This window comes from Pogona vitticeps, chromosome 7 (assembly GCF_051106095.1).
Source record: "Pogona vitticeps strain Pit_001003342236 chromosome 7, PviZW2.1, whole genome shotgun sequence".
NCBI classification, from domain to species: Eukaryota; Metazoa; Chordata; class Lepidosauria; order Squamata; family Agamidae; genus Pogona; species Pogona vitticeps.
In genome coordinates this window covers 22,709,193-22,723,355 of record NC_135789.1, presented here as the reverse complement: position 1 = coordinate 22,723,355, position 14,163 = coordinate 22,709,193, and the positions used below count along the sequence as shown (strand labels likewise).

At 44.2% G+C, this 14,163-nt stretch overlaps 1 protein-coding gene across 1 annotated transcript in view; it reads right to left on the bottom strand.

Annotated features, from left to right (window-relative positions):
- MYL10 (myosin light chain 10) overlaps positions 1–14,163 on the bottom strand; it is a 28,962-nt gene that overhangs the window by 10,393 nt on the left and 4,406 nt on the right. The window contains exons 2-4 of the mRNA XM_072978287.2: positions 5,337–5,426; positions 3,171–3,246; positions 2,830–2,934 (exon numbers count right to left, since the gene is read on the bottom strand). Coding sequence (XP_072834388.1) covers positions 2,830–2,934; positions 3,171–3,246; positions 5,337–5,426 — 271 coding nt within the window. The remainder of the gene's footprint in view (positions 1–2,829; positions 2,935–3,170; positions 3,247–5,336; positions 5,427–14,163) is intronic.

The window sequence follows — 14,163 nt, the reverse complement described above, 5'->3', positions numbered from 1 at the left end:
CGTATTATTTAAGCTGTCCAGTGTAAGGCCAATGCCACAGAATCCTAGAATCATGGAGTTGGAAGGGGTCCATAAGGCCATCAAATCTAACCCCTTGCTCAAGGCATAAATCTCATCCACAATTTGCTGCCAGTTACGAAGTCAGGATCTGCATTTACTGCCTCACATCGCTCATATGACTTAACACATAACAAGAAGTACAGACGCCAACTGACGTTTTCACGTTTGGATTTAATTGGACTTGATGATCTATAGGATCCCTTTGACCTCTGCATTTCTAAGATGGTTTATTTGTTTAACAAATGTCTATATCCCGCTCCCCTGGGAGATTTCCAGCAAACACATATTCCTACACAGAACCTGATGAACCTCTCCTACTGACACCACAGTCCATTTAAGGAGAAAGGCAGGGCAAAAATATTTTAAATCAACAAATTAAAAACAATGCATTTTAAAAAATGCCAGATGGCAAGAAAGAACAATGAACATTTAAAAAAAAAAAAGAATCAAATCAAAGTAGTAATGAGAAAGGGAGGCTATACTGAAATGTCTCTCTGAAAAGGAAGATTTCGAAAGAGCAGTTCGCAGGGGAGGTGGCCATCACTAAAAAAAAGCCATGGCTTTAGTCATAAACTTCCTGGCATCCTACAGCATCAAGGCCTGAAAGAGGTGAGTTGGTTTGGGTGGCAGGAATGAGCCTGGACTGGGGCCACCATAACTGGATTCTATCAGGGACATTGGCAAGTCCCAAGTCTTTGATACCAAGTTTCAAGTCTCAAGTCTGAGTCCCTATTAAAAACAAGCTCCCCGCCCCCAGAACAAAGGGAGGTAATGGGTGACTTCTGATCATGAGTCGGGTCTAAGCCATTAAAAATAAATCCAAGTTGACCCCGAGCTAAGTCAGTGGTCTGACTTCACAGGGAGTCCCGTGTCTCGAATCCACGTTCCCGATTCTAACCGATGGTATGCTCCAGCCTATGTCATTGAGAACCTAGGCTTGCACTTTCCTAACAAAGGAACTTAAAATGATATTCAAGGGTACGTGTTTTCTCTTCATGGGTGCTGCCTGGGAAAATACAGAATTCGAACATCCTTGGTGGCCGTTTGCGATGTACTGTTTGGACGAAGCCATCGATGTGGCTCCAGATGGTGAGCCGGCCGTGGCGCACCCCGCAAATCCAAACACGTTAACACGATCTCGGGGAAGAAAGTCACAAAGGCAGGAGTAAGTCAGCCCATATTCCCTGGGGTTAAATAAAGATAACTCACAAGTTATCTGGTTTAATGTTCATCGGCCTCCTGTACCACCCTGCGCCAAAGAGAAAACACCAAGTTTTTGTGTCTTTAATTCCCAATAAGAAACAGCTGCATTTCAAAGCCCCGTTTGCAAAACCGGGGCGGGGGACGACTCATTAAGGCGCTGAGATACCATCATTTCAAAACATAGAATTCATTTATCTTCCTGCACCAAAAGGACCAGTCTCTTTGTAACTTTTCTCCAGTGTTCCCAAAATGAGTTTTTAAATTTTATTTATTTATTTATTTATTTATTTATTTATTTATTTATTTATTTATTTATTTATTTATTTATTTATTTATTTATTTATTTATTTATTTATGCTCTGCAGGATTCAGATTCCTCCAAGGTGTAGCAATGTTGTACCTATGGTTGAATGTTTGGGGTTATTAACAGATTCTCCTGTTTTAATTTGACATTGTCTTCGAAGCCATGAGCACAAAGGGACGGCGAATGTACCATCGCCTGTTCTAAAACAAAACAAAATATCTCTGAATATGTATTTCTTTTGCATGGCCATTGTTCATGAACCGTTTCAGTCTTAAACAGTAACCACACAGTATTTGCTATGCCTCTGGGAAAGCAAACATTTTCCTATTGGAAGGTGGAGAAAGGGGGCTACAGGATAAGTGATGATGGAAATATCACCCCAGAGATGAGCCTAAGAATGTCTGTGGTTGCTTCCTTGAGCCACGGCTCAACGTTGCCATGCTAAGAATGTCTTGGAGTGAAAGGATGCTCAACAAAGAACTACTGATGTGAATGAATAAACATTGAAAAAGCATTAAAAGTACATTGTGCAGAAATTTAAAATACAGTGGTGCCTCGCTTAGTGAGTGCTCCGTTTAGCAATGAAATTGCTTTGCGATGCATTTTTTTCGATCGCAAAAGCAATCGCTTTGGGATGTTTCCTATGGGGGAATTTCGCTTTGCGATGATCAGTTCCCTGCTTCGGGAACCGAGCATCGCAAAGTGACAATTTTAAAACAGCTGATCGGCGGTTTCAAAATGGCCACTGGGTAAACAAAATGGCTGCTCGCTGTTTTCTGGGATGGATTCCTCGCTCTACAGCCACCGAAAATGGCCACACTATGGAGGATCTTCGCGGAACTGTGAGTTTTAAGCCCATAGGAACGCATTAATCAGGTTTTAATGCGTTTCTATTGCCTTTTTTTTTGCATTGCGACGTTTTCGTTCAACAGCGATTTTTGCGGAATGAATAACATCGCAATGCGAGGCACCACTGTACTTCAACCACACAATGGTCAATGAAAAGTACTAAACAAAAACCAGAAGGTCGTTATTGTTCATCATTCATGAACAGGAAGGAAAAGAAGACTTTACCGCTTGAAGAACTTGGCTTCACTGTAGCACAACTGAAATACACATCATGATGCTCAACCTCCAGTAGGAGAGGAGGAAAAGGCTAGGGAGACCCTGAAGCTCTACCACAGTAGCAAAAGGTCGACTGTCCTAAAGGGTGTGTGTGATGCTCCAGACACACTCTTTCATCACCAGCTCAAAGCTCTTACCTTTGAGTTTCTCACCGAACATTGTAAGGAAGACCGTAAAGTTAATGGCGCCTGGAGCTTCCTTGATCATTGCCTCCAGCTCTTCATTTTTGACATTCATGCGCCCTGGGACACAGATGATAGGGAGGTTGATGGAAAAGGTAAAAGGCAGGCAAAAAAGACATCCCCAAACAACTTAGGAGACCCTCTTCATCCACTCATTGCAGCTTCCCAAGAGTGGCATCAAGAGGAACTTGTAAAAGTTCTCTCGAGGCCTCTGGTTTTTAGCCTACAGAAAAATATCCTTTAAAAGCTTATCATAAAATGTCAGAGATTTGTAAAAAAAAATAAAATAAAATTACCGAGTGCTGCAAAAGTGTCTCTCAGGTCAGCTTTGTCAATGAAGCCATCTCGGTTCTGATCCATAATTGTGAATGCCTATAATAAACAAAAAAAGGGGGGAGTAGATTGGTAGACATGACTAGTAGCTGGGCTAAATAAATACAGGACTGTCGTTATATTCATAAAAATGGGAACATCCTGTGATTATTACCCTTGTCATATCCATTCAAGCCTCCAGAAAGCACTTCTTCTGGTAAAGAAATGTACATCATAATCCCATCGTCAAGCATTAGTGGTTCCACATACACCACCAGGCTAGCATTACTGTAAATTGTTTGTGGTCACACTGATGTTTCCATGGGAGTTTTTGCAACCTTGTAGGCAGCCTGGAGAAGGTGTGACTGGAAGGGACCGTTCTGGGCGGGGATGACTGTCCATCTGTCCAGCACTAACCCATCCTTCTTTCCCTGCTCCTGAATGCAAAGAGAGCCCCACCTCTCTGCTTGGTGCTCCCCCCCTACTCTCAGAAGTTTGTTGGAAGCAGGGGGTCTATTGAAGTCTGTTGCTGAAAGCAGTCATGTTTGCCAGTTTGCTCTTTGATCTGTTCAACTGTCAGTAAATGGAATCTTTTATTCTTTCTCCTACTTATGTCTGAGTGAGTTATTGACACTGTAAGTGCCAGTGAATTGGGGGGGGGGACACTGGAATAATCTGGGGACGTCTGCTCTATGAATCCCTGCACCTCTGCTGCACAGCTAAAGGAATTTAACTAAAAATTCAAAACTCTGCAATTGTTTCTTATCTCATGTTGGGGGATTTTTTTTGGAAGAGTAGACCATGTGCCGTGTTCCCCGGTGCCAGTGACTTAACCTATGAGGTGGGAGCCTCAAATGTGTCCCCCTACCACCATCATGTGCACATTATCTGGAGGTCACAACCTCAGTCTCCATCAGGACTGTGAAGAGAAGGAAACGACTCTTGAGGAAACCTTGAGTTGCATACCAGTAGACGCAATGAGGAGGGGGGGTTGGTCAAGAAGCAACAGGGCAATCTGTTGGACTATCTGGGATTATCTCTTTATGGTTCTCAGTCTCTTCTCTCCTGGAAGGAAGCAGAGCCTGAGGGGGGTCAAGCAGGGTCAACGGCCTCCAAACGTCCTTTAAGCAGCATGTCACTTGGGAGCTAGCCAAGGTCCTGAATCCTAGCCTGCCACTGCTTGCCACATACTGGGAAAGCCAGCCATGGCTGACCTTGAGCAAGGGTAAGGACTAGAAACGGGCACAAAACGAACCATGAAACCCCACGAATTGGGCCATTCTGTGGCTTGCTTTAGGGTGCTTCGAAGAAATGCCTGCTGGGAGTGAAAGGAAACACCAAGCTATGATCAGCATTGATGACAGGTATGTGGGTTATAACTCGGACAACCCAAATCCAATCTTGGCTAGACTTATAGAGGGTGGGGAGGAGAGGTAGCCGAAGACTCACAGTGAATTTGGTGTCTCTAACAACCACTCCTAGGAGTTCCAAATCCCATGTACCACAAAACGATTTGTTTTGTTTTAAAGTTCGTGGGTCATAGTTTGTGAATAGCGACGACCACGAACCATCATGAACTGCTTTTTTTTCCTGTTCTGTGCCCATCTCTAGTAAGGAGCTAAAGTGAAATCAAGAAAACTGATAGCTGGCTTCGAAGAAATGTATCTAGGGGACTTCCAAGCCCTCTTTTGCCACGAATATAAGAATAAGGGAGTGACTGTATTGTTTCTATAAAGCAAACCATTTTTTGTTGTCATTCAATAGGGTCCTTCACAGCCACAACGGCCACTTCTAGCAGCATTCAGAGATTCAGAAAGAAATACAAAACCTTGGGATTTTTACTTTTATAGACTACAGTTCCCAGAATTCTGTAGAAGGCTCTAACACTGCCCTTAATGGCTGAAGGATTCTGGAACCTGTAGTACAAGAAAATAATCTTTCTCACCTATGCATTTGGCCATGAATAATTCATATTTGTGGGAAACCAAACTTCTGGCTATGACTGGGGAATGTTTTGTGTGTCTCCTTGGGTTTCCATTTCCATGACAAACCCCTTACCTTAGGAAGCCTGCACGACAAAACATGTATGGACTAAAATTAAGTAACCATTCCACAGAGCCTCCCAACTCATGGCATTAGAAAGAACGTACCTCCTTAAATTCCTGGATCTGACTTTGATCAAACATGGAGAAGACATTAGACCCGCCTCCTTCCTTCTTGTGCCTTGCCATTTTGGGGGCCTGTCAATCAAATGTAAGAACATAAGGAATAAGGCTACAGCTCATACTCGGGCAGCATCGTTGCCTAGGACACTCAAGACGTTCAGACTGAAAAGAGATCGGGATATGAAACAATATTTGTCCCCAACAAGTCTCACAACAGAATTCCTAATGGCATTAGGAGAATCATAGAATCATAGAATAATGGCTTTTTGTGGGTTTGTTTTTGGATTATTTGGGTTGGGTGGGAGCGGGGTGGCTCTTAGGTTTATGCTCCAAGTTTGTAAACTGCCCAGAGTAGTGGCGTGCCAATAGATGGGCAATATAAAAATTAAATAATAGAATCATAGAGTCAAAGAAGAATGAATTTGGAAGGGGCCTCTGAGGCCATCCAATCCAACCCCCTGCTCAAGGCAGGAATCCAAATCTAAGCAGATCTGCCAAGTGGTTGTCTACATTTCTCTTGAATGCCTCCAACTTTAGAGAGCTCACCACCTCCCAAGGAAAACTGGTTCCCTTGTCGTACTGCTCTAACAGTTATGAAGTTTTTCCTGATATTCAACCAAAATCTGGCTTCCTGTAACTTGAGCCCATTGCTGCGTGTCCTGCACTCTGGGATGATCGAGAACAGATCTTGCGCCTCAAGACAGCCTTTCAAATCTTTGAAGACTGCTCTCCTATCACCCCTCAATCTTCTTTTCTCAAGGCTAAACAGGCCCAATTCTTTCAGCCTTTCCTCGTAAGGCTTGGTCTCCAGCCCCCTGATCATCATCCTTGTCGCCCTCCTCTGAACTTGCTCCAATTTGTTGCCATCCTTCTTGAAGTGTGGTGTCCAGAACTGGACACAGTACTCAAGATAAGGGCTAACCAGTGCTGAATAGAGGGAAACTAGTATAATCAGCATAAGAAAAGGCAGACAAGGGGCTTGTAGTTTAAAGAAAGGATAGGCCGCCTCAGCCTAATCTGATGGAATCTGATTTCCAAAAAATCTTTGGAAGCAATAAGATGAAACCTCTGGTGCAAGGGATCCGTCTGTCCTTGGCAGCAGGGTTAGGCGGGGTGGGGGGGATGAAATGGGTGGTAGAAAGAAAGAGGGGGGAGAGAGAGTGATAGAAAGATTTGGACTTGATGCTACCATAGGACTGATTATTCATTCATTCATTCATTCATTCATTCATTCATTCATTCATACCGTCATCTCACCTTCCTCCTTATAAAGGACCCAAGGCAGCTTACGTTATTAAAAGACAACATTTAAAAACTAAAAACAGTTAGTGCACCAATATTTTAAAATAATCAAATAAATACCACACTAACGTTGGCCACAATTAGCCTCTGCTCAAACCAAGTACACCTGTCCCGCAGCAAATAATGTAATTCTTGAATGGAAACTGTATTCTCCACACTTGCTTTACCCAGATGTGGTTTATAAAATCTCCTTTTTAAAGTTGCCCGTGTTCAGGGGAGGGACCTATTAATGTTGATGCGAAGGCCTTCTTGACGGGTTTGTGTACAAAGGCCTTTCAATACATAAAATAAATCTGTCTTATGTGGATTTTTCCTAATATATATACATGTGATCTAGAAAGTACTCTTTTTTTGCAAGCAAATTCTCTCAGTATCATGCATGCTTGTACATTATTTTTACCAAGAGAACACAATAATGCTGGGAAAGGTGGAAGGTAGCAAGGAAAGAGGAAGAGCCAATACAAGATGGACCGACGTCCTAAAGGAAGCCACAGCTTTTGAGTTTGCAAGAGCTAGGCAGGAGAGTTGAGGACAGGGCATTTTGAAGATTGCTCATTCATCTATCCTGGTGGAATAGAAATGTCTTGTCCTCACAGTTTCACCCCCCTCGACTTGATGATATACCTTAACAAAGATTCAGGAAGTCCCACAAGAGTCCTCGCCTCCAGCCAAGAGCCAGACAGAGTGCCATTAGCATTTTCCATTACACAGTCCTCAGTTCACTCAAAATATGTGCAAAATTCATGTGCTTTCATCTTTGACAAGCGAAGTACGCATGCACGCACAGAGCTGGCCCAGAAAGATCAGCTGGCTGCTCGCAAAGCCATAAACAAACCATCTCCGCCTTAGAAAGTTTTAATTTCAGTGAGTCTGAGGCCACCTCATTAGACCCAGTTTTGCCCAATTTCTGAACATTTTTGGTGAAAAAGAAAAGACAGTAGCAGTTCTCACAAGACAGGAAAAAAACCGAGAACATGAACAGAAATTGGGTTCATGCAGAACTGAGAAAAATTGCTGTGACTTTGACCCCGAGCATCAAAATCTAATTTTTCTAGATCTTTTTTTATAGGTCTGAGAATCCTCCAGACAGCCATGGTAGAACCTGATTCACATGGTGCCTCCTATACAGTTTGTTTATAACAGGGTTTGGGTTTTTCTTCTTCTGTTTGAAAAGATTCTCTGCATGATTGTTCATTTTGTTTCTCCAGGTTGCCAGGAGGAAAAAGACAGAGAGGAAACTAAGGGTCACAGACTGCCAGGCACAAAAAACAGAGAGCATGAATCGACACCACCGCTCAGGGCAGGATAAGGCCAGCAGCGAAGTGCGTCTCTCTGTCTGGCGGTGAGAAGGCCAGGTCAGGATCACAAGGCAAGAGCTGAGAATTTCTGAGGAGAGACGCATTAAGGCATTCATTTCCGTTAAGATATAGAAAATTACATTCTGTTTTCCTTTCCTTTGGGCTAAAATAAATGATGGTCTGGAAATCCATGTAGGGCAGACCGGATGGGGCAGCCCCTTCGCTTTTCTGGATTTCAAAGCATCCTTTTAAATAAGAGGCGGGGGAAAATCTCCCATCCCCTCTCAGGTTCTTTATGGGGCCCTCAAGGCCCCCCCAAAGTTAAAAAAACAAAAACAAAAGAGGAAGAAGAAATCTCCCTGAACCCCAGAGTGAAACTGGACATCCCAATTAAAAAAATCTGGAGATAGCTTTCCCCCCCCGCCATGCCCTGGTGGGTCCTGGCTTCCCATCCATCCTTGGTCTATTTCACTGGTTCCCAATGTTGGCTCTCCAGGTGCTCTTGAACTACAACTCCCAGAAACCCCAGCTAGCACAGCTCAGAGTGAAGGCTTCTGGGAATTGCAGTCCAAAAACATCTGGGGACCCAAAGTTGGGAGCCACTGTTCTGTTTGAAGGCCCCAGTAGGGCCTGATCACATGGACCATTTGAACTGGGTTTTTCCTTTCTTTCTTTTATATCAATATATTTGTATGCATAGCCACATGGTATTACATTATTACACGCTGCTGGGCCTGTTCACCCAGCTGTCATTCAAATGTGTGTGTTTCTTGCTCTTTGTACTGATTCAGTAGGCTAGACACGACATCACATCTACATCAATTCATTTTCTGTCCTGCCCTCAAATGTTCCTTTTAAAAAAAAAATCATAAGTGATCTATCACTAAATCGGTGTGTGGGTGTGTATTTGTGCAACAACATAACACTACAGAGGCATCTACAATGTTTTTTTTAGCTGACATGAATAAGTCCGACACAGAACTGGTGGCCAAGTTTCTTGTCTCTGCAGAAAAAATATATAAGACAATTCTTGCCTGTTTTATCCTATTATTGGTTTAAGTTATATCTGCACTATTTTAAATTATTTTGAATGCATGTTATTGGGTCTGTGATTATAATATAATAAAGATTGTTATTGTTGTTGCTCCACCTTGGAAGTAGCTGCCGACTTGGAAAAAGTGATTTATCGCTAAGCATTTACTTTAAAAAATAATTTTGAAAAATGGGTACAAGCTGTGTGGCCACGCATGGCGCCCAAGAACCTGACCCGTTCGCACAGTAAATAAATCGACAACGACATCCACACAAGTAAAATCAATAAGGATTGAAGAGATACAGGGATTGGGTCATTTTAATAAGTCCATGCTAGGAAGATTGTTACGTGCCCTGCACTCTGGGATGATCAAGAACAGATCCTGCCCCTCCTCTGAAGGACAGCCTTTCAAGTCTTTGAAAAGTGCTCTCCGACGGCCCCTTAGTCTTTTTCTCTCTCTCCAGGCTAAACATGCCCAGTTCTTTCAGCCTTTCTTCATTGCCTATTCCCAGTTCGCTCCCACTCAATGGACACAGCAGGACCCCAGGTGACTGGGTCACAACTAACCCAAGATAGGGGAGATCCATTTGTTTTGGGGGTTTTTTTTCTATTTACATTATAGTAATTTGGTTGGATAGCTCAGTGGGTTAGGTCTCTGGCTGTGGTTGAGAGTTCAAATCCCCACGGTGCCTCCTGGGAGAAGAGCCAGCCTGGGTAGCCTTGGGCAAAACCTGCAGTCTCAGGTTGCCCCCTAGAGGAAGGGAAGGGTAAACCACTTCTCTGTATTCCCTACTCAGAAAACCCTAAAAAGGGTCCCCATAATGGTGATTATTATATTATTAATTCTATCGTCTCTATTACCATATGCAAATTATGTGGACCCTCATCATCTTCCTTGTCTTTCGGCTTTGGTGGCGATACCCTTTTCGTGTGGCCGTATCCGGAGACTGCCGGCTCTCTGCCTGTCATCTCTTTCGTCTTCCCTCCCACGGGATTCCATCTGAATCTCGTGTGCTATAATTGTTTGATCCTTTCCTTTTATGGACGGCATTCCATACCTCTGATCGTTTCCCCCCCTTTTTCATTCTCCCTTTTCCAGTTCTGCTATAATTAGATGATAAATCTACTCCAAGCGTCTCGGTTTATGACGTCACGGCAGATGCCAGGGGAGTGACGCTTGAGGGTTGAGAACCAGGAAAGCTTTTGTCTTCCTGATTATTTGGAACACAGGGCTGTGTTTGATTCATCAGGACATCATAGGGGACGGAAGGTTATTTGTGTGTGTGTGTGTGTGTGTTTAAAATGTGCTTGTAATTGAAGAACAGGCTACGGTCTACCAGTCTACAAACATTATCCATCCTTTAGGCAGAAAAAGCGAGGCTCAATCCTATGTAAGTATTAGTCATCAGTTCTGACTTATGACAAGCCTTGTTCAAGGTTTTTAAGGTAGAAAGCGCTCAGAAAGTGGTTTCCCATTCCCTTCTTCCTGCTTGGGGGGGGGGATCCCTGGGACTGTGCAGCTTGCCCAAGGCTACCCAGGGTGGTTCTTCACCTGGGAGGCACAAGGGGAATTTGAACTCCCAACCACTGAACTCTCCAGCCAGCTGGATCCTAGTAAGAGCAACTTTAATAACAACTAAGGAACATCCCTCAAGTCCTGGAAGCTTTTTATTTCTCACAGAAGTCAGCAAGATCACTTTAGGCACTAAGGCTGGGATTTCTGGTTCTTCCTCCCCCCCTTCCATGGAGTTGCCCTCACTCTGCACACACACACACACCCAAGGCTGGCCCTACCACGGCATTCAGCGAGGCAGCTGCTTTGAGCTTCAGACAGCAGGATGAGGCACATTTTTCTGCATTCATTTATGTGTCCCTTTCAGGTGGAAATCTGATCAGAAGTAAATAAAAGTGTTATATGTGTCTGGACTTTTAAAAAAAACCAGAACAGACTTGGGGAAAGAAAATCGCAAAGATTCAGACATGAAAGATCTGCCCATTGACATTTGAGGCAGACTAAAGAAAACATACATTCCGTATTATTTTCATTCATAAAACTTTGGTGCTCAGCATGGTCTGTCTCAAGCTCATAAGCCCTTAAATGTAGGTTGTGGAAGTCTGAGCCTAAATCTGGCTTTTTTATTTTATTTTATTTTCATCCTGCTGGCAGTGATGAAAATAGACCTCCGTGAGTGAAGGTTTGAAAACCTAGATCCGTCACAACGACTGGGAGCACAGGATCCATTCCAGAATATCCTCAGTACGGCTGCAAGGAGACAGATCCATTCTGAGTTCCATAGGGCGCGCCCCAGACCTTTGGCTCTCTGAGGGAAAGACTACCCCTCCCATGTTCCCCATCCCATTTAGAGAAGCTGACTGGACTGCCTCTTGAATACTTCTGGGGCCAACAAACCCGTTTGGGGAATCATGGAAGAAACTCTGGAAAAACTGGGAGGAATTCACAGTGCTCTCCACGGTACAAGCCCCACTGCGATTTAAAATATGGTGGGGCCCATGCCATGCTTTTAAAAACTGCAGTAGGGCTCATGTCTGGCTCTTAACGCCACTTCGTGGGACCCACGAATGGAGAGAAAGAGAGAGAAAGGCTCATTCAGTGAGAGCCCACCCCGCAGGGCTTCAAGAGTGGACAACTTAAGAAGCTGGTGCTTCGGGGACCCTGATCCCAAAGGGACCCCAGAAGTGACAGTGGTCCACATTTTTTTTAAAAAAGCCTGTGGAACCACCCAACTGAAGAAGACAACAGTATGTGTGTAACCTCGTTGGCCCCATAACAGTTCAAGCTTCAAGGCCCGAAAAACATATATATATTTTTCACTATCATTACAAACAGGGGGTTTTGGCCCAGGAGAGACAGGGTGCAGAGAAGGATCAGGAAAAAGAACCCTGAGGGGTTACTCTGCCCAATAGTAGAGCCGGCCTAATCAGAATCTTCCAGAACGTTCCAGAATGGAAGACTGGATCCCTGCCGGTCCTTAGGCTGGCTTTGTTGCTTCTCTAGCTACGTCTCTGTGGCCGGGGAGTTTCCGGCTCTTCCATCTTGCCGTTGTCCGTTGCTTTGAACTACAAGGCTGCTCCGACTTGTAATTATTATTGCATTATTTCTGACAACCATGTTTTGTCTTCCGTAATCCTTTGAAAGGAGCGTTACAGAAGAGCTGAAACATTACAATGCTATAAAACCTCAGTAATATTTATAAGCCCTTTAAGGCATCGTAAAGTGTGAGAGGTGGGGGGGGATGAGTTTTTGAGGGTGGAAAGCTTCCCTGCAGAGTTCATTTAGCATAATTACATGTGCATTTCTCTCTGATTAATAAAGAGCGATCGTTTCCTTATGTATCAACATCCTCAGGTTGCTTTCATTAGGGATATTGCCCTCATTATACAGATTTGGAGTGAATCTCCCTGCCACTTCCTTCTAACATTTTAAATATATCAGAAGTTTTCCTTGGAACTCCGTCGGCTTAAAGAAATGTTTTTCTACAGTACAAAGCAACTGCGGAAGCCTTCGTCGTATTATCCTGCAGCACCAGCGACTGGACGGTTGAATCCCACCAGGCAGCGAAATCCTAACTCAAAGGTGTCTTGCCTCTAGAGAATTTGAATTTGGCAGGAATCGTCTTTTGCTATTAGAAATCCTTTTCTCCTGGTGTGAAGATCTGCTGACAGAACCACCGGCCCATAGAACTACTTGGCTAAATAATAATCATCTCAGAACCATGGGGGTTCTGTGGGATCATCTAGACCAACCCCTGTGAAGGAGGCCCCAGTGGGGAATCGAACTCCCAGCCTCTAGCTCCACAGCCAGAGACCTCAATCCCTAAGCTATCCAGCAGTTCCATTAAGCCCTCTTGTCCCTCTTCCACATCCCACTGTCTAGTTATGCAGGTGGAAGGGGAGGCTATGGTGCAACTCATCACCCTTATCTTAGAACGGAAGAGCTGGAAGGGACCCAGTGGGATCATCCAGTCCAGCCCCCATCACGGAGGCACCGGGGGGGGAATCAAACTCCTAACCTCTGACTCCGCAGCCAGTAACCTCGACCCCTGAAATATCCAGCAGTTCTAAGAAAAGCCTGGTGGATTTTTAAAAAGCCAATAAAAAATCCAAAAAGAGATGGGGCATGAGAGGAGATTTAGTCAGCTGAAATGTCCACCTGGTTCGAGATGCAGTCACAATGCCCGCAGAAGGTCAGGCCACAGCGAAGAGAATCAGAACCATACTGAAGGCAGGGCCCCAAAGCCACCAAAATCTAGAGGTGAAGTCACAGGCGAAAATGAACAGCAACACCCCCTGAGCTTATTAACTTTTTCTTTCTTGAAAGTTCGTGCTCTCTCTCTCTCTCTCTCTCTCTCTCTCTCTCTCTCTCGGTGTGACAAGGGGAATGAGGAGATACCACATACCCTCCTTTTTCTCGGATGGATGCCTTTACCCCCTGTGGGACATGGTGCCCCCTGTGTGGGTGTCAACGCTGCTAGTCAAACTCTGAGGGGAGTCAGAGAAGTAGATTTTGGTTTCTGCACCACTTCTTTTCGCCCAGAGTTGGTTCGCTTGGCTTGTGGCCAGTTAAGCATCTACTACACTTTCCTCAGGCCAGAGGTGGACCTTCTGAAGTCCTTAAGGCATTACAGACAGGCTTTGATGTCCCACAACACGGCATGACGTAGTGTGGGACACAGTTTGAAAGAAAGTTATTGAGGAAAGCCTACGAATTCCAGAATCCACCAGCTAACTTCCTCTTGGATTTGAGGTGTTGTAGTCCAGAAAAATAAATTTTCCCAGCTCTGTTCTGGATCCAACTTGTTACACTGGAGGTTATTAAGCATGCTGGGACGTCCTCATAGGTTGGGTGCTTTTGCTCTACATTTCTACCTCAAACAGGAGGTTGACTAGATGACCCTACAAGAACCGGCCAACGAGGGTGTCCCATATTGAGTGACTTTAATAGATCCTATTATTTATGCATGCCGGAGGCACAGATGACAAACTGAATAAGCATAAATCACAGACATGAACGGACTGTAGTTAAGAAGTCGACATTTCTGTTCCTCGTCCCAAGCCAAGTCACATGTGTGATGTACGACAAGGAACATGGTTGATTTCTTAACTAGTAACAATTTGCTGCTGCTGTTTATGCCCTTTGACTTTGTCGTTGCGATTTATG